Source organism: Plectropomus leopardus, chromosome 22 (genome assembly GCF_026936395.1).
Source record: "Plectropomus leopardus strain MGB_pleo_1.0 chromosome 22, ASM2693639v1, whole genome shotgun sequence".
NCBI classification, from domain to species: Eukaryota; Metazoa; Chordata; class Actinopteri; order Perciformes; family Serranidae; genus Plectropomus; species Plectropomus leopardus.
In genome coordinates, this window is record NC_142197.1 from 21,275,053 (window position 1) to 21,300,697 (window position 25,645).

Sequence of the window (25,645 nt, forward strand, 5' to 3'; positions counted from 1 at the left end):
TCAGTCTCTTTTTTTTTTGCTGCCTAGATTTGGATGCAAATTTTGTTCCAATAGATTCTGTGTTGCCTACAGGAAAAAAAAAGCCAGTTTGGGATACCATGGGTACTCTTAGGCTACTTGGGTTTTAGAAAACAGCAACTTACAATACAAAATAGTATTTTTCTTATTTTTAGAGACTTCAGCTTAAGCAATTTCAGTGCCAGTTTTACCAAAAAAAAAAAAAAAAAAAAAGCACAAAGGGAACCCCAAGAACTCATCTAAAATGTTTTGGTCTTTCTTGCCACTTGGAATTGTCAGATTTCCTATAATGAATCTTAAATTATCTTAAATTCCCAAATTAAACTATGTTTAAATCATTAGCATCTCACTTCCTTATTTAACGCCACAGCAGCTTGCCCCCTTTTTTCCCATGGTATTTTCTAAGGACTTACGAAATCTCCAACGTTATGAGAAAACTAAAACCAGAGCGTAGTTCCTGAAATCATGTTTGGACATTTTTGAGTTGCTGCACCAGCATGTTAAAAAGCAGAAGTGTGGACACATTGAAAATGACATCATTTTCGCAGAATTCAACAACAGGAACGAGTGAATCATCATTCGATCATTTTGTTGAGTTCACGTGTTCTGCTGAGTCATGTTTTATCATGGTTTGTTTGATTCTTTGACGAGATATGTGTAGCTGTTATAATGATACACTAATCGTTTAGGATTGATAGTGTGCAGTAAGGCATTACTGCCAAGTGGACGTTTGTGCCAAATTGAAAGAAATTCCCTCAATGCATTCTTGAGATATTGTGTTCGCGAAAAGGGAGAAAAAAGTAATTTTTCAGACCAGTACAACATTGTTTGTGGGTATTAATTGTAATAATAAACTCCTCTTTTTGTGAAGATAAAAATAATTCTTCAAATTGTTTTCCAAGACAAACATCTTAAAACCATTTTTTTCAAAGAAAAAAAATCAGCATTAAAAATACAAATAGTTTGAACAAATGAAATCTCTGAAGTGTTTGTTCAAATTTTATTTAAAAAAAACCTTAGAGTTGCAGTGAGTTGAATGAGTTTGTAACTTGAGAAGAAGTTGTGTGTTGACTGTTGAGATTTTTTTTGGTGAAGACACTCCAAAATGAGAATTTCAATTAATTCATTCATAAATATCTACAAAAACAGACTTATATACAACATAGACATAAAACATAAAGACATAACAGAGGGACCATTCACACATTCTGACAGATCGTCTTTTTGACCATACAGAAGTGTTTTCCCAAACTTTTTGTATCAGCAGAAAGGTAAATTTACAAGTCAGTGTGTCTCTGCCTTGATTGCAGCAATTACTACCACAATAAACCTGCAATTAAGCAAACAATTGATGTTTCATTGACCGTATGGCACCTAACATTTCCCTCAGACACATTCAGCATGTTTTGCGGATGTTTTGAGGCTTGCAGCTGATGTCAGAGGGTAAGAATAAAGCCTCAAAATGAGTGACTGAAAACTGTCCAGAGCTGTACTGCGGGTCAGGATTCGGCTGGTGAGGGCTGGCTCGGTGCTCCGTTGCGGGTGCGGAGCTGAGACTGGGCGATGTCAGCCAGCGCGCTCTGGATCTTCTCCAGCAGCATATCCCCGCGGTAAACCACCTCCTCCAGACGGGCTGCAGCTTCATGGTTCTCCTCCTCCAGCTGCCGTAGACTGGCCGCCTGAAGAGAGGTCGCAGCCAATCAAAGTCAATGAATGGAGGCGGTGTTTTCTGTGTTTATGTGCAGCTGATGACTGATGTGAGAGTGTTATGTATTTTGATGTATGCAAATGAAGTTGTGGTGCAACTAAGTCTTTAAAATGAGCCACGCAAAAGCAAACAGGACAAACTGTGAGCTTCAGCCTATACACTAATAAAAACACATCCTTCATTCTGAAACCTCATTATCTATGACAGCAGGATCAGTGCCTGAGGACCCCTTCCTCTCCTTATGAACAGCCAAACTCCATGTTAAGTCTTTAACCCTTTAGAACTTGGAATGACCTGGATCTGTTTTGTTGACGCCTTCCACAAACATCTGAACATCTGGGACCTGAGAAATTTGGTGAGGTTTCTTTCAAAGACTTGGGAAAAAAGGCAATGGGCAACTTGGCAGGCAAGAGACAAAAACAAATTATAAAGGGTGACAGGAAATTGACTATATACTGATATATAAATATATGATTTGAAAAAAAAATGGGGAAATGTCCAGGAAACTATATTCATAATTCGATTTTTTCGAATTTTTGGGCCATTTCTTGTTAAGAAAATAAGGCACTGTTTCACTGATCACTAGATGTGAAAACGCTGCCAGCTAGCTGTAACTGATTGGTGACAAACTGAAGGCTAAGGATGGAAAATACATCATTTGTCTTTTCAGTCAAAAAAAATTAGAAAAAAGAAGAAGAAGAAAAAAGAGTTTCCCAGGATGTTTAGCGGTTGATGATCTCACTTCCATACTTATGAGTTCATCTGAACCACAGGCATCTTTGGGTTTTGTGTCAACAGCGCTTATGAGCTTTAGCCGTGTGATGTTACTGCAGGTACGGCTGTCGTGATGAGGGAATTTCCCCTGCAATAATTTAGGTAGTTTCAGCAGTGCGATATGTGGTATTGGTAAATTACTCATATTTTTCTAGATTAGTGCAGTATAAATAAGCTTTATTGTTTGGCTATTAATAAGGTTTATTATTACTTTTTAAATGACAAAGTTGTGGTGTGTTGCACAAAGCAGATCGACCCAAAACTGGGTTCTACTCTTTCTTTCCCCCTCTGTAGTATTTTAAGTCAGAGAGGAAAAACAAGTGTTCTCCTCCAGCTAACAGGCACTGTATGTGAAACACAGTTATGAAATAATTATTAGGATCAATGAATTTTTAATAACTTAAACTGAACCGCAAATCTTTGATCCATGTTGCTCATAAAAGGACTTTTAACAGTATAAAGTGTCTGCAGGCTACAGCACGGCAAAGTAGGATAAAACAACAATAAACACAATAAAATAGATTTTAAAAAAGAAAGCATTTAACTCCATAACTTAGGCCTAATTCCAAAGTTATGCTAGAAGCATAAATATAAAGTAAATAATTTGACCAAATCAACAAAATCGGACAGAACCTTCCACTTGAAAAGCGCCTCTGGTGTGAAGACGTGCAGAGGGTCGCAGCTGGAACCCAGTGGACCCCGGCTGAACCCGGTGGAACCCAAAATCTCTGACACGTTGACACCGCTCTAATACAAATGTAATGAAGTGTGTAAAACCAGAGGGGCTTATCCGCATGCTAAAAACAAAAAAGTGAACACAGCAGTAGTGGCAGCAGCTTGTCCTCCTCTATGATTGGCTTGGCACTGTTTTTCAATATTTTGAATATCGCAAAAACCGTCTTCTTTTATATATTTTCCCAAACTAAAACATACCCTAACAATGCTAAAATCCATAATCATTGGCGCTATAGGCTTTACATTTTAATCATTACTTTGTACTGAAATTGTTAATTGACAGGCCCTGAGTTAATGACATGGAGATATTACAGTTTCAAGGCTGCAAGACATTTGATATGTGACATTAAAATCTTTACAGGCCTAAAGACATAAAGACATTCTGACATGTCACAGTCGGTAAAGCACAAATGTAGATAACTAAATGAATGATGACTGAATTTCCTTCTGCTTCAGGTTCAGGATCCTGGCTTTGTGAATGCTGGCTCACGCTGTCGTGGCTTTAACAGAGCAGTGCCGTTGTTAACGTCATTAGTAACACCTGTGCATTTCTGTTAATAACAAGCCAAGTATCACACTGGATTGATACGCGGAATTGACTTTGACACCATTTAATTTTTTGGATGCCATGTGAGGTCTTGTCACCAAACACCATTTGTGTCACACTTTCATCCCACGAAATACACAGACAACTGTGATTTTTGAATACATATAGATTCACTGTGCAGTTATTTCCAGCACTCATGTAAGCAATTCAATTAGCTGCAGTTCTCTTCTAATACAGGAAACCATGCAGTCGATACAAGACCTATATTACCATGTGCTGAAAATGATCTGACACTACCTTTGTATGTACTTACAGAAAGAGGTAGTTCTAGTTTTCAGCTTTGGTTTAGTTCCTAGTTATGATTTTAGTAATTTGTGTACTTACTAATGTTACTTTCACATCTCCTTATGTTTTTTTCGGTTTTTTTTTTTATAATTCATGTTTGTCATGGCTGGAAGTTCCCACTGGGTTTTATAAAATACTCTTTTTTTCGATCTTCATCTATCTAAAAATGTATTGGTTTGTCTTTCTGCTGGTCCAATTATCTCACCAACTCTGGTTTGGTTAAAATTAACTCTTCATTCACCCAATTAGATGTGCTGGCTCTACACACTCAAATACTATTTTAATGGAATTTGGTGGGTTTGGCATTAGTAAGTTTGTGCTTTGTCCAGGGGTCAAGGCTGAAAAAATATCAAAGTAACCCTTTAACTTTTGAGTAATGTTATTTAGAAAAGAAGTTAAGAATCATTATCATCCTTATTAATTATATACAGGTACTTAAAATAACATGTTTTGGAGTTAAATCTAGTGAAAAACATCACATGTCAAACATTTCAAAACTACCGTACATAGAAAGTCATAATTAATTTTATTCTGCTTCTGGATATACTTATACCACTTGTTAAACAGGTTAACTAGTCTTCTGATCAAGTTGTTGCATCTGAATTTCAGCGCTATTATCAAGAATTTCATTTGCCCTTCAACGACTGAAGTTCATTTTCAGATTCTACACCGATTTCACTTTTACTTAAATGATCGAACATTAAATGAAGGAGTAAACAATCATTTTGTACGTGTGGGAATATGATTTGAGAGAGGAATAAATGCAGCATATATTAAGCTGATTGATTAGTGTACCCGAGAGTATCTTTGCAGCCTTTGGGCTTCTTGCAGTTAATAACCAAAAGAGTGACCTGAAAACTGACAATAATCAAAATGTAGAGAGAAGCTGTTCGAGCGTTCACCTGGCTCCCTCTGCTGACCAAAAGCTAAAAAAGCTCTAACTGAGCTTTAGGATGTGTTTATGATGGATGTGCGACTGAAATGCATGTCTGTGATACTTGTGAATGTGCTGACCTGCAGAGCTGCCGTGGACTCCTCACTGGGCAGAGAGTCGATTAGTACATCCACATCTTTGGCTGTTCGGGCGATCAGGGCTGCAAATAGCTGGGCATATTCTGAGTACACACGAAAAGAATCATAATGTTAAACAAATCACGTTTTTATGTGCAGTGGATTTATCACCTCTGACCCAATTTAACTGGACTGTCACATGAATCATGTCAACCAGAAAGTGTTGAAAAGCAAGATACCGTAAAACTTCAAATAATAGCCCAGGCTATTATGTGCTTAAATCACTGAACTCAACAGTTTTATACTTGGGACAGGCGTCTATATGGGACAGGCTTTTAATTACTTTCACACTAAACTGTTGCTCAGCAAAGATGGTAAATACAATCAATTTATTTATTTAACCCTTTCAAACCTGGGCAAATTGGCTTTCTTTCTTTCTTGGGAAGAAAGCTATAAAGCAAAAAAAAAAGAAATGGCTCAAGTACAAGAAAATTACCCTAAAATTTGCTAAAAATAAATAAATAAATACATTAAAAAACAACAACAAAAAAGTACCTGTACCTGAAAAAAATCTTAAAAAGTATAATTCTGTAAAATAATCTTAAATAGATAATTATTCATATTTTTCACTGGACATTTTTTCCATCGCTTTTTAAAAACTAGTTTTCTACATCTAATTATCTCTTGTGTCTCTCTTGTTTACTATGCCGGTAATTTTATCTTCTTTGGTGCTCATAGTGTCAGTAAAAATAAATAATTGACTGGATTTTGAGTAATCTTACCAAGCAAACATTGTGAGTAGCATGTCCATATTGACAAAAGTTTAAACATATGTCCATACTGACGTGTGATCTGAGCAGCTCCAGTTAACTCCAGCGGGTAGCCAACAACCCGATTTTATACATCACAATAACTTCTATAAACATGATCTACATGAATCAGACCTCGCTTCTGATTAAGACAGGTTTTTATTTGTCAAAATGTGTAGCCACAGTGGGCTAGTAAAAAGGACTAAGCCTTTGTATGAGACTAGGCTTTTATTTAAAGTTTTATGGTTTATCAAATATGAAGAGGAGAAGTAAATAATAAAGTTGAGGAGCAAGCACAAATAAATTACCTTCCGTTGGGTTTGCTGGCTGATCTCTGTTGATAGCAGTCTGGATGTTACTGAAGGAGGCAGGAGGTGCACATTGTTGCAGGACGCCGATTGCATTGCAAAACTGATCTGCAAGCTGAACAAACAAAACAACACCGTTAGGATCACACTTTCTTTCAAGCAGGGAGCCATATAATCTTTGACCATGCCAGGGGGACATATATTTAAGATGCAGTACTAAATATGAGTCAAACTGAGGTTCCAACACTATAATACTGTACCAAATGTTTCTGTGTGCAGTTTAACATAAAGCTAAACTTGTTCGTGGTACAGGCCCCTGCTCGTTAGCTACACAGTGATGTAGCGGTGTAAACAAGTTACTGAAAAATATATAGTTACTGTTTCGCGTTAGCTACCACCTTCAGATGTTATAACCAGTCAAAATATCGTTACTTTTCGCCAGTTTTCGTTTAAAATCGCACAAATTTGCCTTACCGAGTTGACAGCGTCTTGTAGCTGCGTTAGCCTGTCCGCCATGTTTGCTGTAATTCACCAAAATCACGCTGTCACTGTCGCGAGAATGTCCTCATATCAAAACCTCGCGGGATTTGGACGGTATCTTGTAGAGTATCTTTGGTTAGCTTAACATCGATTAGGTTAGCTGTAGCCACTTAAATCGTCTCAAGACTGACTTTATAGTTAATGATTGTTTAAATCAAGTTTATAGCTCATGTCTGCTGATATCTCCTTGTGTTTTAAAAAGCAATAGCGCTTTATCGTAACCTCTACTTGTTGCCTCTTCATGGAGACTAGTGTTAGCCTGTAGCTAGCATTAGCTACTAAACATCAACAGGAAGTATAAACTGGCTAAACACAAATGTCTTGCACTTTGAGTTCTCCAAGTAAGTAACATTTTCTTATTTAATTAACATCTTAATGTTATTAAGTTAAGGGCTGTTTTGAAGTCAAGTCTAATTGTTATGGCATGCTTGTAATATGAGCCCTAAGTGGATTTGCATGACAGTTTAAAGGTGGTTAGCAAGTAAGCTAATAAGTTAGCAAAGACTTTTTGTGCTGTTGGTAATATAATGTTACTCCTCATCGGTTAACGTTAACTAAAGAAGAAAAAATGATCGCGTAGTTGCCTTTACTGCAGCCTAGATAAATATGGCGCGCCTGTAACTACAAATATCATTCACAACAAGATAATGTTAGCTCGAGCGAATTAGCTGACAGAGCAGCTGTCATCCAAGTTGTTAGGAGAAGGAGGGGGCAGGGTCAGCGACGAGCTAAATCCACGGTGCTTTAGGTCATCTCTCTTATAAATCATGTCTTTCTACTTCATTCTGGTCACCGTACTGAGAAATTTCTGTAAGTTTTATTCATGTATTTACACATGGGGGCTTCAGTTTCAGGTTGTATGACCTTCCACTTGAGATCAGGAAAGTAATGAGTAGATTGATAACAAGCACTAATTTGCTTTATCTGGCCCAGTTCATTACCTGAGATAAAAGCCGAATTAAAATGCAAAGTACAGACTTGTAAATGCAACAGCAAGGGCTTGGCAAGTTATATTAATGTATTGTATTATATTTATTAGAAACATTCCATACTGTACTATATTATTCCACAGTACATCTGATATTCAGCATAACTGCTGTACTATACTCTGCAATTACTGGTAATAATACTATAAATTTTATCATTACAATTATTATATATACCATTACCTTACAATACCGAATCTGAAACCTCAACTTGTGTTTCAGCTGATACCAAGTACTGATACAATACCGTTGCGTTATTAATAAAATAATTATTAAAAATAAATAAATAAAAACATACATAACAACAGCTGTATACTATTTACCCATACCAAGAAACTACATTTTAAAGACGAAGGGAAGGCCTTTTAAAGTAAGTATCTAGATAACAGTGCTCCAGAGATAAAAAGTAAAATATAGTAAATAGAGTACTTTGACCTCTGCGTGACATTGCACACATAGTGAATAACAATAAATAATGTGGTATCAGATCGGTACATAAACTTGATTAAATTTGGTTACTTACTGATACACGATCCAGCATTTTAGGCAGAATTGGAGGCATATCAGATACTGGTATGGATATTGAAAAAACTCTACTAAATTGCAGCATTATCCAATAATAAAGTAAGGCATCCACCCTCATCTTATCAAAACTATGACACTGCAGTCATTAAACCTTTATAATTTCTGGTAATGATGACTTTAACTTCCTCAGGCATGAATTGTACCTTGGAGAAGGTCCTGGCAGATGCCAAATCTTTAGTGGAGAGGCTTCGTAACCATGACAACGCTGCTGAGATGTTAATCGAACAGACGACATCACTCAACAAACGAGTGGAGGCCATGCAACAGGTATGATGTCACAATATGGTGCTGCCATTTCATGATGTACTTTTTTATTCTTTAGTATTTATGGGCCATCTAAGACTTTAGACTGAAGACTTTCAGTTGTTTTAATGGGAATCGGTTTCTTGTTGGCAGTACCAGGAGGAGATCGACTCATTAAACCAGGTAGCGCGACATCGTCCTCGTTCCAGTCTGGTCCTGGGAATCCAACAGGAAAACCGACAGATCAGAGAGCTCCAGCAGGAAAACAAAGGTAGGCACTTAATAAGTTATATGTGTATGATATTAATATATTATACTAATATTGGGGTGGCTGCTTTGTGGTCCATTTTGAGGGAAACTTGACAAAGGAAATCAGTATTGTTTAATCCATCACACATCCACTGAGAGACAACATAAAGCTGACAGATGTTCTTGTGGACATTTTCTGTAGTTTTGTCTCCTTCACTGTCTCTGCAGAGCTACGGACGTCATTAGAAGAACACCAGTCTGCGTTAGAGCTCATCATGACCAAATACAGGGAGCAGGTGTTTCGTCTCCTCATGGCCAGCAAGAGGGACGACCCCGCCATTGTGACACAGCTAAAGGAGCAACACACCACGGTAAAAACAAACAAAAAAAAATGCATAAAGGATGTCATAATAGTTCCAAGTATTTTAATATGTATTTTTCCCAACTTCCACTGCCTTTTATGTCTAAATTTGTTTTTTTGGTGTTTTGTAGGAAATGCAAGCACACATAGACAAGATCAATGAGATGGCCTCTGTGATGAGGAAGGCGATAGAGGTGGACGAGGGACGAGTATGTGAAGACGAGGAGAGGATTAAACAGCTAGAGGTATAAAAAAAAAAAATGAAGTTGTCCCACATGTACTTCCAATCACTGTCCAAATAATATTATAGTGGAGGTACTAGAGACTTGAATTTAAACGTGACAGAAAAATCCTAAGGGACTGTTCTTTATTTATTAGAGGAAGGGGGTGGCCGGGGTATTTCATTTTGTTTTCCTGAAGCTATAAATATTTTACCTTGAATCTTCCTGAGTCACGGGGGAGAGATGCATGGCTCTCCCTCAACTATAAATAACCACATTTTTTACATTTACATCAAAGGTAGCTATTAGAGCCAAAGCAACAAGCAAGAAGCACACACCAAAATTCAAATCCACCTGACAAATCACATCATCACACAAGCTGTGCACGCACCTCTGCAGAATATGAGTGCATGACTTGTCCTGTAACATAACACCAACAAAATGCATTTAAAGCCGACATCATGCACATGCACACTACATTATGCATTTAACAGCTGTACATTTCTGTATTCTAGCTGGAGAACACCGGACTCCGAGAGCTGCTGGGAATCAGTCGCGAGGCTTTCCTGGTTCTAAAGAGAGAAGACGCATCAGAAAGCACGTCACTGTCGCCGTTGCTGACCAGCGCCGATGTCAGCTTACGGAAAAGCTAGAGAGTCCCCGGTGACTGCCCGCCCCCTTCTCCCCGCCGCTGCCTCTACTGTGTACAGTCTGTTGCACCATACCACCTCATCTGTCACCCTACGGATTCTTTCAACAGCCCTCTCCCTCCTCGTGGAGCATTTCCAGCATGATGCTGCAGAGCTGCATCCTACAAGCCGTGTGATCACACATCTTTGACATTTTCTTTTTTTTTTTTTTTTTTTGTTGGTACTTCTGTTGTTTGCTAATTTTGCCAGCATGCACGAGTCTGTGGTGCCTGCAAGGTTTTATTGTGTGAATGGGTAAAAGAAGGGCTTGAGTTAAAATAAATCTCTAAACGTGAAATTGTCTCTGCTCAGTCGATACGTTTTAACTTTCAAATGTAATATCCCTGTTTGTGGTTCTGTTTGGCGGCCCATGTGGGTACTTATCTTCTCCTTTTCACTATTCATGTTATTAGAGCATCCTGCTTTTAAGCTCCAGCAGCTTAAAAGCAGAAATAGAAATATTATTCAACAAATAGGATCTGGTGTAATATCCAACTACCTCTTCTGCTGCAGAAATTTGGGTCCATCCCTAAAAAGCACTATACAGTGCACTGCCCCTGCACCTTCATAGGGGGTAGCTATTGTATGGGCTTCTTTGCTTGGGGCCTCTCAGAGTGTAGGATCGCCACTGCAAAGAGCTTCCACTCTATCACTGTTTCCAAGATCAAAACACATTATTTTGAAGCCTTATTGAAGTTTATTATAGATGACATGATGTCATTATAAAAGACAACTTAACCTTTTATGAACTGACATCAGTACATAGATCTAACTGAAGTAAGAGGATCCTAAAATGTCTGTTTTCAATCATATTTAGTTGTTGCTGGGTAGTCATTCATCTCTACTATAGTTATTTTATAGAAATGTTAAGTAATAATACTAATTATAAAAACATTGCAGTGTATCAGAGACATTTACACTATAAAATTGTCTGGATGTGGTGATGCTGCTGGTGTCGGCTGCCTGACTTGCAGCCGGATTCAAACATACAGTAAATCCATACTGTTACACCACTGCATTAAGTTGTATTAAGTCTGTTGTTTCATTCTACTCCATGTAAAGCATCACTTTACAAACTAACTTTATTTAATATAAATAAGACCTGCATTTAGTTTGTAACAATATTTAACAGTAATATTCACTAACTACAACAACAACAATGATAACAGCAGTTTCTCAGAGACCACAAATAATTGTCTAAATTTACACGCTTCAGATTAGAAGGCTCTTCTCCAGCAGCTGCTGGGAGCTTCTGCAAAAGTCACCTGAGTGCATCTGGACCGTTATAGAGGACATTAGCTGATTACTGCACAGGTAAAAACATGAACCTGCAGCAGACGGTGTAGGACAAACACCTGCTGCGGTGCATCAATTATTTCTTAGTTGTGATTATTCATTAATAAAATAAAACAGGATGCACAACAATTTAACAGTAACAAATGCCCAATAATATAAGTAATTATTTGTACATATTGGTGATCTAATTTCAGCACATTAATGGGTAGAAAGAGCAGCACTAAGCAGCCAGCAGCAACAATGAACTATATAAACTACTGGCTTTACATTCAGATGATTCATAAACATTCTTCAATTCTTAGCAGCTATCATAGCATCATTATCTTGCATTATTATCTAGCTTTGCTTGATTCTAACTTAAGATAGCTCGTACGAATGAAATGTCTTCACGCAAAACCTTTTATATGTTATAAAAGAAAACACATCTCTGTATTTAGGTCTATTTTTTTCCTTCTCTATTCTTAGTTTTATAAATGGAGCACCTGAAGGTTTAGACCTTTTTTATGAAAAAGAAATGTAACGCCACCAGCAACCCTCCTCCAGCATGTGGCGCTCTAGACGACCTCCTGTATCACCTCTGCCAAGAGCCGGCCCTGAATACAAGACATATACCAAATGATGTGAACTCAACTGCAACTTCTATAAGTTAATATCCATTTAAGTCCACCACACCTGAATATTAAATGATTTTATCTAAACAGTTTTAATTAGTATATTCATGATTTCTTATTGAGACTGTTGTTGCCTGATGTAAGACAAAATTGTCAACTCAACTGTCACATTTCCATCTTCAGTCAACTCACACCTATTTTTACCATCACGTCAAGTTTTTTTGATTTCTGAAAGTAATACAATATGTTTTACACAAGGGACAGTGTAGGATGCTATGTATGCTGTGTACTTTTGATGGTCTTTGAGATATGAAATTGATTTTGAGCTATCTATCGAGTTTTTCTTGTGATTGAATCGATACGTTTCCAGGTACTATTCCAGGTACATATGTTCAATCCTACAGTTTGTTTGTTTTTTTACTGAGGCACAATTCTTCCTGTCAGTCATGCACAGTCTGTCCTTAGGTCTAATCAGCCAAAATCCAAACCACCTGTGTGGTTTCACCAGGAGCAAGACCTGAAATTGACTTGATTCTCCACTCACTTCTTGCCTTTTACGTGCAAATTAACAGTAGTTCCAGTCATTAGTATGTCACTTGTTAATTGTGATTTATAATGTTTGGCATAATCACTGCATATTACTAATCACCTGTGTTGCTTTGTTGCCTGTTTTTTTCCCCAAAGTCTGAATACTTTGAGGGATCAGTGAGGTATCCAGGCTAAGAGAGTTTTAAAGCTTTAGAGGAGAAACAAATCCACAAAAACATAGGGGGCTACAACGTGCAACAGTGTAACGTGTTCAAGGGAAACTTTGGGATTTCTGGACTCTATTTTCCCATGGTTTTGTGTGTAAGAGGCGAGACAGACTGCAATGTAATCCCTATGAGCAATTGTGCACCGCCAAAAAATGTGTTTGTTTTTCACCAACAGGCTCAGATAATTAGAAGTGTCTTACAACAGTATGGAAAGGATCCCTACAGAGAAATGAAACATTTTTCTTTACCTGTCGCTGATCCAGACCATTTGTCAGTGTGTGTGACGAAGTCTTAATCAAGGAATAGTCCCACTCTAAAATCTGACTTTTAAAAGTAACTAAACCCCTCACTTTTGGTTTGAGTGTCTTTGAAATGTGAAAAAAATCTAAATAAAAATGGGAAGGGCTGGGGGGGGGACTAGGACATGCCTAGTCACCCAACTGTGCCGCCTCTCGATCCACAGCACCTCCCTGCCCCCCGCACACACAAAGTAGTCGGTTGGTTTGAGGGCAGCAACAGGGGGCTCGGTTGGTGATTGAAGCAGGCTCCCGCCAATACCAAAATTCAATATAGCCGGATTTCAACCTTTAGAGGGCAGCCACTATGTATATTTATACACTATGTGTAATTTTCATACTTTACACTCAAATGTCAGGAGTTGGACCTGAATCTACTAAATTAGCTGGGTAAAACCATCCTGTTGACGTGAGCTCAACCTTCGGTTTCTCTCGCCGTATCAGTCTGGACTTGCTGCCACCCCAAACACTTTCCAGAGCACAAAATCCAGCCAAATGCCCCTAGTGGTTACACTGCAGCCTGTTTTGCTGCTTCTGCTAAAGCAGTCTATCTCAATACTGGAACAATAAAAAAAAAAATGTCGTTTCCGTTAGTAACTTAGGCACAAAACCAGAGGATTTTAGGATCCAGGTTTAAAAGTACAACATTTTCTCTTCATGAAGACAAAAGTGAGATTGCCAAGATGATCTTTAAAACACTTGTCCATTTATTAATCAAAATGACAAAAGGTAGCTGGAACAAGAGACACAATCGACAGAATCAACATTCAAATTCTGACAAAACACGGCGGTTTCTGTAAAGTGCCAAACAAGAAAAAAAAAAGCCTCACTGATAATATATATATATATACACTGTATACACTCACACATACACAAACACCACATAGAAAACTAGATTTTTAAAACACACAAACATTAGAAACAATATAAAAACACATCTATGCCAAGAAGATTCTGCTCTAAAAGTTGTCAAAAAAAAAAAAAAAAAAAAAAGAGGCGTTTTGATCAGTAGTTCATCTACAACTCGGGCTTCTTTTCTTGGAGAAACCAAAGTCGTGAGTGCTCGTACACACTGTGCAATTTTCATCAGTAAAAACCATTAACCCCCCCCACACCACCCCCAGCACCCCCGAGCATCTAATACATTCTAATGCCGCTCAGAAACTAGAGATTTCTGATGAAGGCACACGACAGGAAGGTTCATCCTGAAGACGCTTTGGCGCCATCGAGACAAACCTCCCACCTAGATATCATTTGTACAAAAATCAGACAAGTGTTACGTCTGACTATCCACCAGCGGAAAGTACGTTCTCACTGGGGAGAGAAATATATCAGAAACCATGATTTGTGTTCCAGTTTTATCACTGAACTCCAACTTTGGTAACCTGTGGGAGAAAACAGGACTCCGGAGCTGCTTCGCTATGGATAAAAACTGATCCTGTAAATGTTCACCTAAGTGCGTTTTACTAAATCATGGCTGTATCCTGTATTGTTTTATTACGCTAAAAAAAGCTTTGAGGTTAGTGTTTGAACATGATTTTCTATAAAATTAGATCCTTGTTCTGTAAAAGTCTTGTACATGTAACCAAAGTAAAAATGTAAACATTGTGCAAGTTTTAGTGTTAACCAGGTTAGCTGAACTCTCAAAAAAAGACCATTAAATCACCATAAAGACAAGAGACATACAAAGCATGACATCTTTGACCCTTTTGGATTAAAAAAAAATAAAACACTATTAAATAATGTACAAAAATCAACAAAAATTAATTTGAAGACAAAAATAACTGGTCAAAAACGAGAAGCTTTTTAACGGATTAGTGATTAAAAAAAAGAGTCTGAGTTCCAACAAGTGCTGCTTTTTGATAAGAAGCTGTGTGTGACCAGCCGGCTGGCTTTGGCGGGACCGTCTCGTTACGTCCTCTGCCTCCTCCGACTGTTCATTTCAAAATAAGGGTCCTCACTTTTGCTCTTGTACTGTGGGATCCTCTTAGTGATGCTGGGCTCGGTTTTGACCGCTTTGATGTTGGGGCTGGTTTTTAGCGGGGCCAGAGCTTTTCCTGTAGTCGCCTCGGGTTTTAGGGTTGATTTCGCATTGACGGGGTTAACGGCGGCTGCTTGCTTTTGCCCCGCCCTCTGAGCTGTGGCTGGTGTTTTCTGATTGGCTTTGCTGGAGGGAGAAGGGCCTGTGTTGCCCCCTGGGACCCGCCCGGGGACAGCAGCAGTGCTGCGTGGAGGGGCAGCAGCCGCCGCCGCTGTTTTTGTCGGGGCCGGCCCCTTGGCTTTGGCTGTGACCTCTTTGCCCTTTGGCAGGGAGCTGGTAGGTTTTGGCAGCGCCGGGGAGGCTGTCCGTGAGCTGGGGGTGGGGGTGCGTGTTTGGGGAGTTGGCGTCGCTGCAGCTCTTGTGGCCGTCCGCGCCCGCCTCGCTGCCTCTAGACGGAGGCGCGAGGCTGGGGAGCCGGGACGACGCTGTGCAAGGCGAGTGCGCTGGCTGGCACCCGTTGGGGGCCGGGTGTCTTTAGGGGTAGGTGCCCGTACTGGTGCAGTGACGGGGCGAGGCACAGAAGTAGCGATGGGGGAGGTGCAGGGGCTGGAGGGTTTAGGGCACTTGGAAGACGGCTCGGGGCAGACGGGGCTCCTGGGCTGAGCGAGGGGGCCGCGTGGTGAGGGTTTGAGCTTCAGTTTGGAGGCGGAGCTTGGATCTGTGGGGGCAGGTGATGGAGCTGAGGATGGGGTCAGAGCTCTGCGGAGGAGCTGCGCACCCTGACACCCTGGGCTGGGAGACTGTTTTGAGGAGCTTCCCACAGGCGTGGCAGGCAGAGAGGAGGAGCCTTTGGTGGTGATGGGGAGGGGCAGCTGGGTGGGCTTCCTGGGAGAAGAAGGCGTCGCCTGCAGGTTCTTCTTTGGGGCTTGGGCAGCACCCTTTCTGGGCAATGTGGGCGTGCAGGCCGGGGAGGCGGCGTAGGACCGACACGTCTGACCTGCGCCGTTTGCAGATGTTGGCTTACAGGCGGAGCTGGAGGAAGAGGAAGATGATGATGTGGAGGAGGAAGAGGAGGATGAGGAAGACATGAGGTTGTTGACAGCAGCGAGGGGGTCCATGTCAGGAGGGGGGGGCGGAGCTGCATTGCCATGGTGACCTCCCAGGCCGGGCGGGCCTTTCTGAAAGGCCAGGATCTTCTGCTCCAGTGTGGTGAACTGCAGCACGCGCAGAGGGTCGTATTTCATCAGGAAACCACGCAGAGTGTCCCAACCGCCGCCGACACGCACCATCACATGTTTCCCATGCAGCATCTGTGGAGAGAAATCAATCAGTTGGTAAATATATTTTATCCTACAGCTTAAGGCAAGTGGGATTTTTTGCTGACGTTTGATTCCTTGTCCAGACAATCTGGTACAGTTGCTTTACCCTGTCAATATGGACTTCTGTGAATAATCGCGATTTCAAAAATTAGTGGTTTGACAGCCCTACTAAAAACCAAACCTTCAACCGCCAAAATCTAATGAAGTCATTCTTAAATTTACATGGATGTTTGTGCCAAACTTGAGAAATATCCCTAAAGACATCCCTGTGATATCACATTCCCCAGAATGGGATGGACAGATTGCCACTAAAAACAAAATGCCTCCAGCGCAGAGACATAGAACCAACAGTGGTCAAAAATCAGCAGTGACATATTCCCTCCCAAAATAGCTGCTGCAGGTCTATAAATGCGCCTGTCTTTCCTGAGGCTTGGCACCACGGACAGCAGAGTAATTATGATGTAATCGTCTAATGCCGTCCTCCGCTAACGGGTAACAAGCTTACATGTGTCCAATCACAGCCTCCAGTGATGGAGTGAAGACACATCCTACATGCCAGAGCTTACACACAAACACTGGCAGCAGATTGTGTTGACAGAACGGATCCCGCCACGCATCTAAATAGGATATAAACACAGTATTTATGGTTGTACTATAAACCGTACTTCAGCTCTCGTCAACAGTGGTGTACTGTTAAGGGTGTCAGCACTAATTTAACCCTTAGGGACTGTATGGCGCATTTTAAGCACTTTTCATTCTGCATTTTTTTGATACCTGGCATTTAAAAGATTACAATTTTGAAAATGTATTTGATATTTATGATTAGGACTGATGTTGGTTAAAAAAAAAAAAAAAAAAACTCAATAAAGGTAGAGAATCATATTAACGTATAATATTTTTTATAACTTGATTTTGAGTATGAGTGAGTGCGTATTTGACAATGCACAAAAAATGATGATATATAAAAATCAGTGTTACTGCTAATCATTGACATATCCCGGGCTGTGATCATTTAAAAAATAATAATAACAAATAAATTCTTTTTGTTGTTTTTTTAATAAATCTAAATCATAGGGGCATCATTACAAAAACCTGGCATTTAAAGGGTTAAAATTCTGAAAATTAATGAACACTTTATATTTATGATAAGGATTGTTGTTGGATTAAAAAAAAAATTAACTTAATGAAAGCGGAAAATAATATTAATGTATAATATTTTGTAAAGCTCGATTTTAAAAAGCCCATTTTGTGCGCAAGGCGATACGAGTGTGAAATATTAGAGGGCCCCAAGAGTTCAACAAATTAATCAAATAAAATTACACAAATAAAGGGGACTGACATTTGTATGTTTTTTGAACATTAACGCATGTAAACACATAGATGAAACATACACAAGTATGAACCTGAAAATGAGTATAATAAGTCCTCTTTAAAGCCTGGCATGTAAACTTCATGTACTTCGAAAGCTTGGACACAATTATGCTGCTGCTTCTGACTGAGACAACTTGGTGGCTGAATGGACTGTTTTGGATTACTGAAGTGGGCCAACACGAGTCTGCTTCCACTGCAGAGTGTTTGTGTGTGTGTGTGTGTGTGTGTGTGTGAGCACTCACCCGAATAAAGAGGGTCTTGTCTCCCAGTCTGTAGCGTCCCTCAGACAGGTACTCAATGGACACTCTGTTGGCGCAGTTGCAGGGTGGATCGTCCATGCCGTGCTCCTACAAAGGGACAATAGAGGATCATCAGGTAGCCATATTGGCAGAAACAGTGGAGTCTTCTAGTAAAGATATGATGTGGTTATTTTATAACCCATATTTGAAGTTATAAGATAATCCAGTGTCACCTCCGATGGTTTATCGAGAAAGTTCACCCTAAAATAAAAAAGCAGTCACTACCCTCATGCACGTGGAAAGTCGGGTCAAGTTTTATAGTCTACAAAGCACTGCTGGACGTTAAGGGGGGAAAAAGCGTTCACCTTGTTGTAGCCCCACACACAGAGAGAGACTTCCCTTTGTCTGATTTAAAACTCCTGTATGCGTATGTAAAAGCGGCTCCCACAATTGGAGCTGCAGGCTACAATAAGGCTAAAAACATGGCGCCAGTGACATTTTGCAAAACAACTTGGGAGGCCGGGGATTCGGGAACACTTGGAGTACTTCAAACGAGCAGTATGGAGACTTTTTGTGGTTTTATCATGTATTTTTTTAAATGTTTAAATCCTTGTCACCTTTTGCTTCAATTGTTTGGGAAATGATGCTTTTTCTCTGTTAACCTCTTTCATGCCATTTTTTTATGGTGACTAATGACTAAATTTTCATTTTTGGGAGAACTATCCCTTTAAAGCAATACATTTAAGGACATCCTGTGTTTGCTGCTGCATAAATGAGCACTAATGCAATTACACCCGCTGCAGCACAGTGAGACACATCTTGTAAAAACTTGTCTCCAAGGATGAAAGTGACAAAGTGATGAAGACACACTGGACTAAAATAGCTACAAAGTGCAGATTACGAGCTGCTGATTTGAATGTATAACGAAAAAACGCATCTGGGAATAAACAGTCGGTGGATGCTTTTATCCAAATTTCCACTTCAATGAGTGCAATTATTTTTAGTCAACCCCCACCGTTACGGTGTTTTATTAGCCGATGTAGACGGGGGAATTAAGAAACCCACCTAACCTGACTGTGTCCATCAGAAATGAATTACAAAGTGTTGATGGAGGCACCTGATGAGTATTTAAACTGCTGCATGAACAGAGAGTTCATCCCTGACTCACAGGGCCCGGCAGAGCGTCACGTGGTCAGCTGTGATGCCTCATACCCTGTGGGGCGCCAATGAAGCGGCCTAAACTGGGTCACACATGGACCACCTAACGTGATCAGCTGCTCGTTTGTGAGCGTCCGGCAGTGCGCGCCGTCATCCAGACTGATGCTAGATGACAGCTCGCCCATGTTTCAAGTGTTTGTGGGGCTCCCAGCTAACACGTCCTGCCTCCAGATTTTATGTTCTGTCTGTTTGAAAACAGTGCGGTGTTTATTTCCCGTTCATATGCTCCTGCTGTCGGTCTGAACTCACCCCAGACTGATAGAGGCCGCCGTGCTGGCAGCAAACGCTGAAGGTTTTCACGGCTGGAGGCGGCTCCTCTGTCAGCAGCAGAGTCTCCTCCAACTCTATCTCCTTCTCCAGCTTCACCAGTACAGGAGGCTCCACACCATACCTGAGAAACACACAGCAGAGTTTACACATGCAACTTTGGCACTAAAATGTTCAGCCAATCTTAAAACTGTTTAATTGAGTTTGGCTTACTTGGAGACAATGCGGCCAATCTCCAGGAGACAGAGACAAACTTGCCGAGGCTCCTTGTGCAGCACTGAGGCAGAAAACACAACAATTTAATGGTTTAAATAATGTGAAGAAGCAGAAAACACAATGGGAACGCAAAAAACGAAGGATGAGGTGTGACAAAATTCACGTGTTATATTCCAAAACGTGACACTATGAGCACATAAGATAAAGTTAGTTATTCCCCGAGGGGCTGCTGGGTGATTCACGCAGAAGAGAACAGAGCATTTGGGGGTGGAAAACTTTAAAGTCACACAAGGACATTCATTATACAAACAATATATAGTGAAGAGTAAGAGAATCACAGCACACAGAGATGTATGGCTTTGTTTCTTAATCGCTCCAATCCGGTTTTCTGGAGAGCCATTACTTGTAATGAAGTGATCTCCCACACTGGGTGCTCAGGGTGATTGCTCCCCAGTGCAGATCCTATTAAACCATTAAGAAGTACGGCTTAAACATCAGAGCTCTGCAAAGTTATGAGGAGCTTACAGCCACAGTGTAGTCTGTTTACCACTGTTAACATCCTCAATATGAAACCGGATGCCAGCTCCAAAAACATCAGGGTTAATTCTATTTATTTTAGCTGGTGTTCTTGTTCGAACAAGCCAAGATAGTAAATACTTAAGGAAACTTAATGGCTGCATACGACATTCTGAGCGTAGCTATTGTTTGGACATTGTCTGCACATGGCTGTCCACATGGAGGTGGTGGAGCCTGGGGGTGGCAGCTACGGTGCTGACAGCTGACAGTGTTAACAGCATGAACAGTGCCAAGTGTGAACAGTGCCAACAGTGTGAACAATGCTTACAGCACAGTGCTTACAGTGTGAACAGTGTCAAACTCATGAACAGTGTTTACTTTGTGAACACTGCCAAGAGCCTAAAAAACTCTCAACAGCGTCGCACCATTTTGCACTAGTGATGTCACTTGGAGCCAGAATATGCGTAGTGGCGATATCCACAGTGTCGAGTTCCCTTCCATACACCCGTGTGACCAACCATGAGCATGTCTTATATGCTAACATAGGGGGGGCAGGCTTTATGATCTATACTGCGACCAACCACCAGGGGGCAATCACAATATTTTGGGTTTACTATTGAGAAGCTGTCATCCATCTCAATATACTGTCTATGGTCTTTACATAGCAAATAGTGGTTTGTTGCTATATTAATGCGCCCTGAATGTCGTATACAGAACCTTTAAGGATTTGTTTGGTCTTGCATAGCACTGCACAGCACTCTGGTGTTGGCCTGATTTAAAACGGTCTTGGACTCAACTAATGCTCTCTGAAGAAATGAGAGCTGAAGAGGAAAACCAGGGGGAGAGTTTTCCGATAGGTAAACAGTGGCCAAGCACATGCAGGAAAACTCATCATGATACCATTTCCAAAGTTTTCTAACTCAAAAGCATGAACTGGCTGGTGTAAGACAGGTGTAAAAAAACATCTGGACTATTTGTTTGCACTTTACTCCCCCTGAAATAAAAGATTTACCCGAGGATTAGCGTGACATTTTTTTGGTCTGCTTGCTTGGATAAACAAAACAGCACATACTCCCCCCTTAACCTGGGAATTTTTATCTGGTTGTTCAAGACATAGGATTATGCGAAACTATCTTATCTATCTTTGCCAGAGGACCAGAGGTAGCACTTTAATAAGTTACTCTCGGTTCTTAGAATAAAAGGGAATTGTATTTGCATCTCCAGGTCATGTCAGCCATACACAAAGTTCATGTTTTAAAAAACTCAAAAGTCACTTTTAGCTTGATTCTAACAAGTTAAGACTGCTGTACATGAACTGAGAGGAAGGCTGAGAGGAACAGAGGAGTTTAAATAGAAAAAGTCAATGTGAAAACAAGAGATGACAGGCTAATTGGGCCTTGTTTTTTCCATGTAAATATAGATTCCATCCATTATCTGTAATCGCTTATCCTTTACAGGGCCGCAGGGGCCCGGAGCCAGTTACTGACTGTAAATATAGATTTTTGAAATTCAATCTAAGGCCATTCTCAATGGACTAGTATTATGCCAGAATCTGATGTAATGGATTCCACATCTGTGCTATTTTTTTCATGATGAGAGAGGCACTGTGCATGTACCAGGATTCCTACAGTATTAGGCAAGCAGGATTTAAGCCTTTTTAAGACTCTTTAAATGCCAGAAATGCAGACTAATTTTACAGTAGCCAGTACTGAAGGGTTAAACATGTACTGACATTAATTACATATGGTTAGGAGGAATTTTCTTTTCTTTTTAAAATATTTATTGCAATGTAAAACATGACCTTTAAAGACACCCAAGAGACATTCTGTACATCTTTATCAATACAATGTCAGAAAAAAAAGATGATTAAAAACACCAATAGAAAGGATAGATTTAGTCCAGAATAGATGGAAAAAGTCTGTAGTTTTGGTGATATGTGTTGCAGCTCTTACCGAGGCCCTCTGACTCGAACAGGTAGGTCTCCTCCACACCGATGTGGCGGCACCAGGCCAGAAAGTTGGCGGTGTTGTCGCGAGCGAAGAAGGAACCTGGAGAGGCGTCCCGCTTACATGCAATCTTCCTTGTGGGGAACAGCTGTCGGGAAAAATAAGCTCTGAATCATCGTCATCGTCACAAAACTCAGTGTGGACGTGTAGTGATAAAATCATGAAAATGTAGACATCTTTAGTGAGATTCATGCACACACGGAGGATGGTAAACAGAACAAAAAGAACATGAGATCATGAGACATTTTGATTTACAACAGCAGGAATATCATGCGTGCAAACTGAGCTCCAAATGAACTGAGTCATAGACTTTGTCCACACTGCGACCTGCAGAGCTCTCCCCGAACATCCGCGTGTGTGAGCATGAAAGCTGCCCTTTGGACGATGGTTCCGGCTATTTTCATCGCTGCCGTGTGACTCACCTTGCAGAGCGCAGAGGGGCAGCTCTGGGCGATCTTGGTCTGCAGCACGCCGATAAGCTGGCAGAGCTTCACACCGTTATTCAGCTCCTCCATGAAGAACTCTGCTCTCACCTCCTCGCCTGAAAAAGTGTAAAGACACAGTTAATTTGCAGGATGAAAGATGAGATCTTTTGTGCTTAATATAACTTTTTTTGGGTCCAAACTACATCTGCACAAGAAAATAAAACACAATAACAGCTCAGATTTAACACAAAATCACTCTGTAAGCAGTTTTTTGTCTTTATGAGTGTCTTTTGTTGTTGGACAAAAAGACTTCACATTAACAGTTGCCTTTTCAACAGAGAACTCCTCAAGGACTTATGGCTCTCCCACGACCCCTTATTGTAAATCACCACCCCAGGAAACTAAACAAAGGCCATGTGAACTGAATTCACTTTGGGAACAAAATCCAAAAAAACCCATACCACTAAGTGACAAAAGATCGCTCAACAAAAGTTTATTTTCCTCACTACAACAGCCGAGCCTCGAGGCTTGAAACCTTATACATGGCACGCCACCTGTTTCTGCAGCGTCCGGCCCCTTGGGATCGACCATCAGATAGGTCAAACTGTTTAAAAATATGGGATGCAGGTAATCATGGTCATGCTACCAATAACTCTTGTTGAGTGTTTATTACCTGCCCACATTCCTCATGAGAAAAACTTGTTAAAAAAAAAAAAAAAAAAAAATCAGTTTCACCCATCAACAAAAGAGTCAGTTTCCAGTCAGCTTCAGTTTCCTCACTGTTCCATTGTATGGCGAAGGACAATACATGTCAGTATAATGGTAGAGACGGATGAGATGAGGGATTTTGTTCCACTCCTGTTTCTGCTGGAAATGGCAGCATCCAAATCCAATTACATGGGGGGACTCGTGTCAATTGTGCTTTGGTATTTTCCTAGCCTTGAGGGGCAAACTGTTTGCATGCAACTGCACAGTGTCCATTCACATACGCACAGGTTTGGACACATTCACATTGGCATAACAGTCAGTCAGAGGGGGCTTATAGACATAACCTAACAAACCAGGGGCGGAGCAGAAGGGTGGCTTTGGGGCTCTGGCCCCAAATGTTTTCTCAAGCGCCAAGAATTTATATTATTCCCCTCAAGAGCTATAATATAATTAAAAGAGAATGCTCTTCTGTTGGCCTGATATTCAATTCATAATATTAAAAACCACATTCACTTTATATTCTTGGGGATCCTTGATTTACAGCACTTATTATTCATGAATGTATTCAAATGAAGCAGATTTTTTTTGCTAAAAATTCATTCTTGTCTAACCCGGATAGTAAAACAACAGGTTTCAAGATTAGTAGGGCTATACCCAACTCAACTACATTGGATTTGGCTGTTCAATGTGAATATTCAAGTATTTGCTGTTTTTGTTTTTTTTCCCCCCATATGGCATTGGGGAAATGAGTTGGCCAGATGTTCAGCGACTTTCACATAATATAATCAACACGGCAAGTTAGCCTTTCAAGCTAGTGCAAGCTAAGTACACCAACAAGAATGTGCAACGCTTTTATTTTCTAACACTAGATATCAAATGAAAGCCAAAGACTGGATTATATTAAGTACAGCAGCAAGAAAGCAAGTAGCGCAGCATACCATATTATTCATGTATATTGTGCAACACAGGGAGTTTGCAATACCATTGTATGTTTGCTCATATAATGACAAATTAAGTTCTACTTTTTTCTTTTTTCTCACTCTGCAGCTACTTCTGGGGACCGCAACTTCCCCAGAAGTACACTGTACACCAAAAAAAAAAAAGAAGTAACATAATTTTAAAAGGCAATTGTTGCCTTTTACAATTGTTTTTTAGGCATTCGATTTTCTCAAATGGCTTGAAAAATACTGCATATAGCTGCCGGAAACGGGGGGAAAATATCCCCAGAGGAACATGCCCCCCTGGAGCCCCTAGGTTTGGGCTGAGCCCCGAACGTTTACAATGTCTGGCTCCGCCCCTGGACAAAAAACGATAAAGGCAGTAGTTCATAACTGACACCCAGCACTTACCCAGCATGCCGGTGAGCCAGATGGCCAGGTCCTCCTGCATGGGCACCAGTGTGGCTTCATGTCGCACTGCCAGCCACTGGTCATACTGGAAGACATCTGCAAGGCCGGGGCCATGCCGCTGTGCTAATGGGCTGCGAGGGCTCCTGGGGCTCAGCAGGGGGGCGTCGAACTTCTCGCCAAACCATACCTGGAGACGAGAGGAGGGAAAAGAAGGAGGAAGATTTATATATGCAAGTAAAAGAAAGGTTTTCCTGGATTGTCACAAAACCAGAATTTTAAAACATGCTATCAAAAAAGTATTGTAGTATCGATACTTTTACAACCTTGTTGTTCTAAGACAAAATGTCCACAACCACCAAGATCTGGGAAGATGATCAAGTTAATGTGGTCTACATCATCCCCATGTATGACTCAAAGGATTAGAAACCCAAATCGAAAGCCTGACAGAATGTTTTGCACAGATTAGTCTCAATAAGTGGGCGGCCACACTAATCTCATCCGAGTGCTACTCCCTCAGTTCGTCATGCTTTTAAGACATTAAAGAAATATTTGCAGAGCCAATTTTCTCCCTTCATTGAGGCGTTGTGAGATAAGTCTGAGCATGTCCTCACTTCACTGTAGAACACAAGAACTCAAACCTATAGAATGGTTTTGCAAACACGTTATTATAGACGGCTTTTTAACCCCAGATTCTCCACAGCCAACACCCTCTACGAGCCAACACATTATCATACTCTAGTTCCCACTCAGCTTTGCTCTTGGAGAATATCAGAGGAATTTTAGTGAGCCATCCATGCAGAGAGGACGTGTCAGGGATGCCGTCATACCACACTTCACTTCTGTGCTCTACAGCACGCTCTGACTCTGCCACTGGGCCTGCTAACCACTGTGGTTTACCCTTGGTAAAAAAAAACAACAGCTTTATCTCTGACCCCATTATTAT

General features: G+C 40.6%; 3 protein-coding genes across 4 annotated transcripts in view; 1 reads left to right on the forward strand and 2 right to left on the reverse strand.

Moving 5' to 3' along the window:
• Positions 1-1,004: 1,004 nt before the first annotated feature.
• med21 (mediator complex subunit 21) lies at positions 1,005-6,870 on the reverse strand. Its single transcript, XM_042511577.2, has 4 exons — positions 6,730-6,870; positions 6,256-6,370; positions 5,142-5,242; positions 1,005-1,697 (listed from the first exon to the last, which is right to left on the reverse strand). Exons 1-4 carry the CDS (start codon positions 6,769-6,771, stop codon positions 1,518-1,520), a joined length of 438 nt encoding a protein of 145 aa, XP_042367511.1. The 5' UTR covers positions 6,772-6,870; the 3' UTR covers positions 1,005-1,517.
• Positions 6,871-6,995: 125 nt separating this feature from the next.
• Positions 6,996-10,427, forward strand: fgfr1op2 (FGFR1 oncogene partner 2). The gene is made up of 6 exons (XM_042511576.2): positions 6,996-7,136; positions 8,497-8,633; positions 8,763-8,880; positions 9,087-9,229; positions 9,351-9,464; positions 9,956-10,427. The coding sequence occupies exons 1-6, from the start codon at positions 7,112-7,114 to the stop codon at positions 10,091-10,093; spliced, it is 675 nt and encodes a 224-aa protein (XP_042367510.1). The 5' UTR covers positions 6,996-7,111; the 3' UTR covers positions 10,094-10,427.
• Positions 10,428-13,771: 3,344 nt separating this feature from the next.
• gas2l3 (growth arrest-specific 2 like 3) overlaps positions 13,772-25,645 on the reverse strand; it is a 32,187-nt gene continuing 20,313 nt past the window's right edge. For both annotated transcript variants that reach the window (XM_042511236.2, XM_042511237.2), the window contains exons 3-9: positions 24,703-24,889; positions 22,643-22,761; positions 22,167-22,308; positions 19,696-19,759; positions 19,465-19,606; positions 18,001-18,105; positions 13,772-16,378 (exon numbers count right to left, since the gene is read on the reverse strand). In XM_042511236.2, coding sequence (XP_042367170.2) covers positions 14,999-16,378; positions 18,001-18,105; positions 19,465-19,606; positions 19,696-19,759; positions 22,167-22,308; positions 22,643-22,761; positions 24,703-24,889 — 2,139 coding nt within the window. In that variant the 3' untranslated portion in view covers positions 13,772-14,998. The remainder of the gene's footprint in view (positions 16,379-18,000; positions 18,106-19,464; positions 19,607-19,695; positions 19,760-22,166; positions 22,309-22,642; positions 22,762-24,702; positions 24,890-25,645) is intronic.

Coding starts and splice junctions, on each gene's coding strand:
- med21 (XM_042511577.2), bottom strand. CDS start 6,771: ATGGCGGACAGGCTAACGCAGCTACAAGACGCTGTCAACTCG. Junction 6,371..6,729: donor TACAAGACGCTGTCAACTCG/GTAAGGCAAATT, acceptor TTGTTTGTTCAG/CTTGCAGATCAGTTTTGCAA. Junction 5,243..6,255: donor GCCAGCAAACCCAACGGAAG/GTAATTTATTTG, acceptor GTGTGTACTCAG/AATATGCCCAGCTATTTGCA.
- fgfr1op2 (XM_042511576.2), top strand. CDS start 7,112: ATGTCTTGCACTTTGAGTTCTCCAA. Junction 8,634..8,762: donor GAGTGGAGGCCATGCAACAG/GTATGATGTCAC, acceptor TCTTGTTGGCAG/TACCAGGAGGAGATCGACTC. Junction 9,465..9,955: donor AGAGGATTAAACAGCTAGAG/GTATAAAAAAAA, acceptor TCTGTATTCTAG/CTGGAGAACACCGGACTCCG.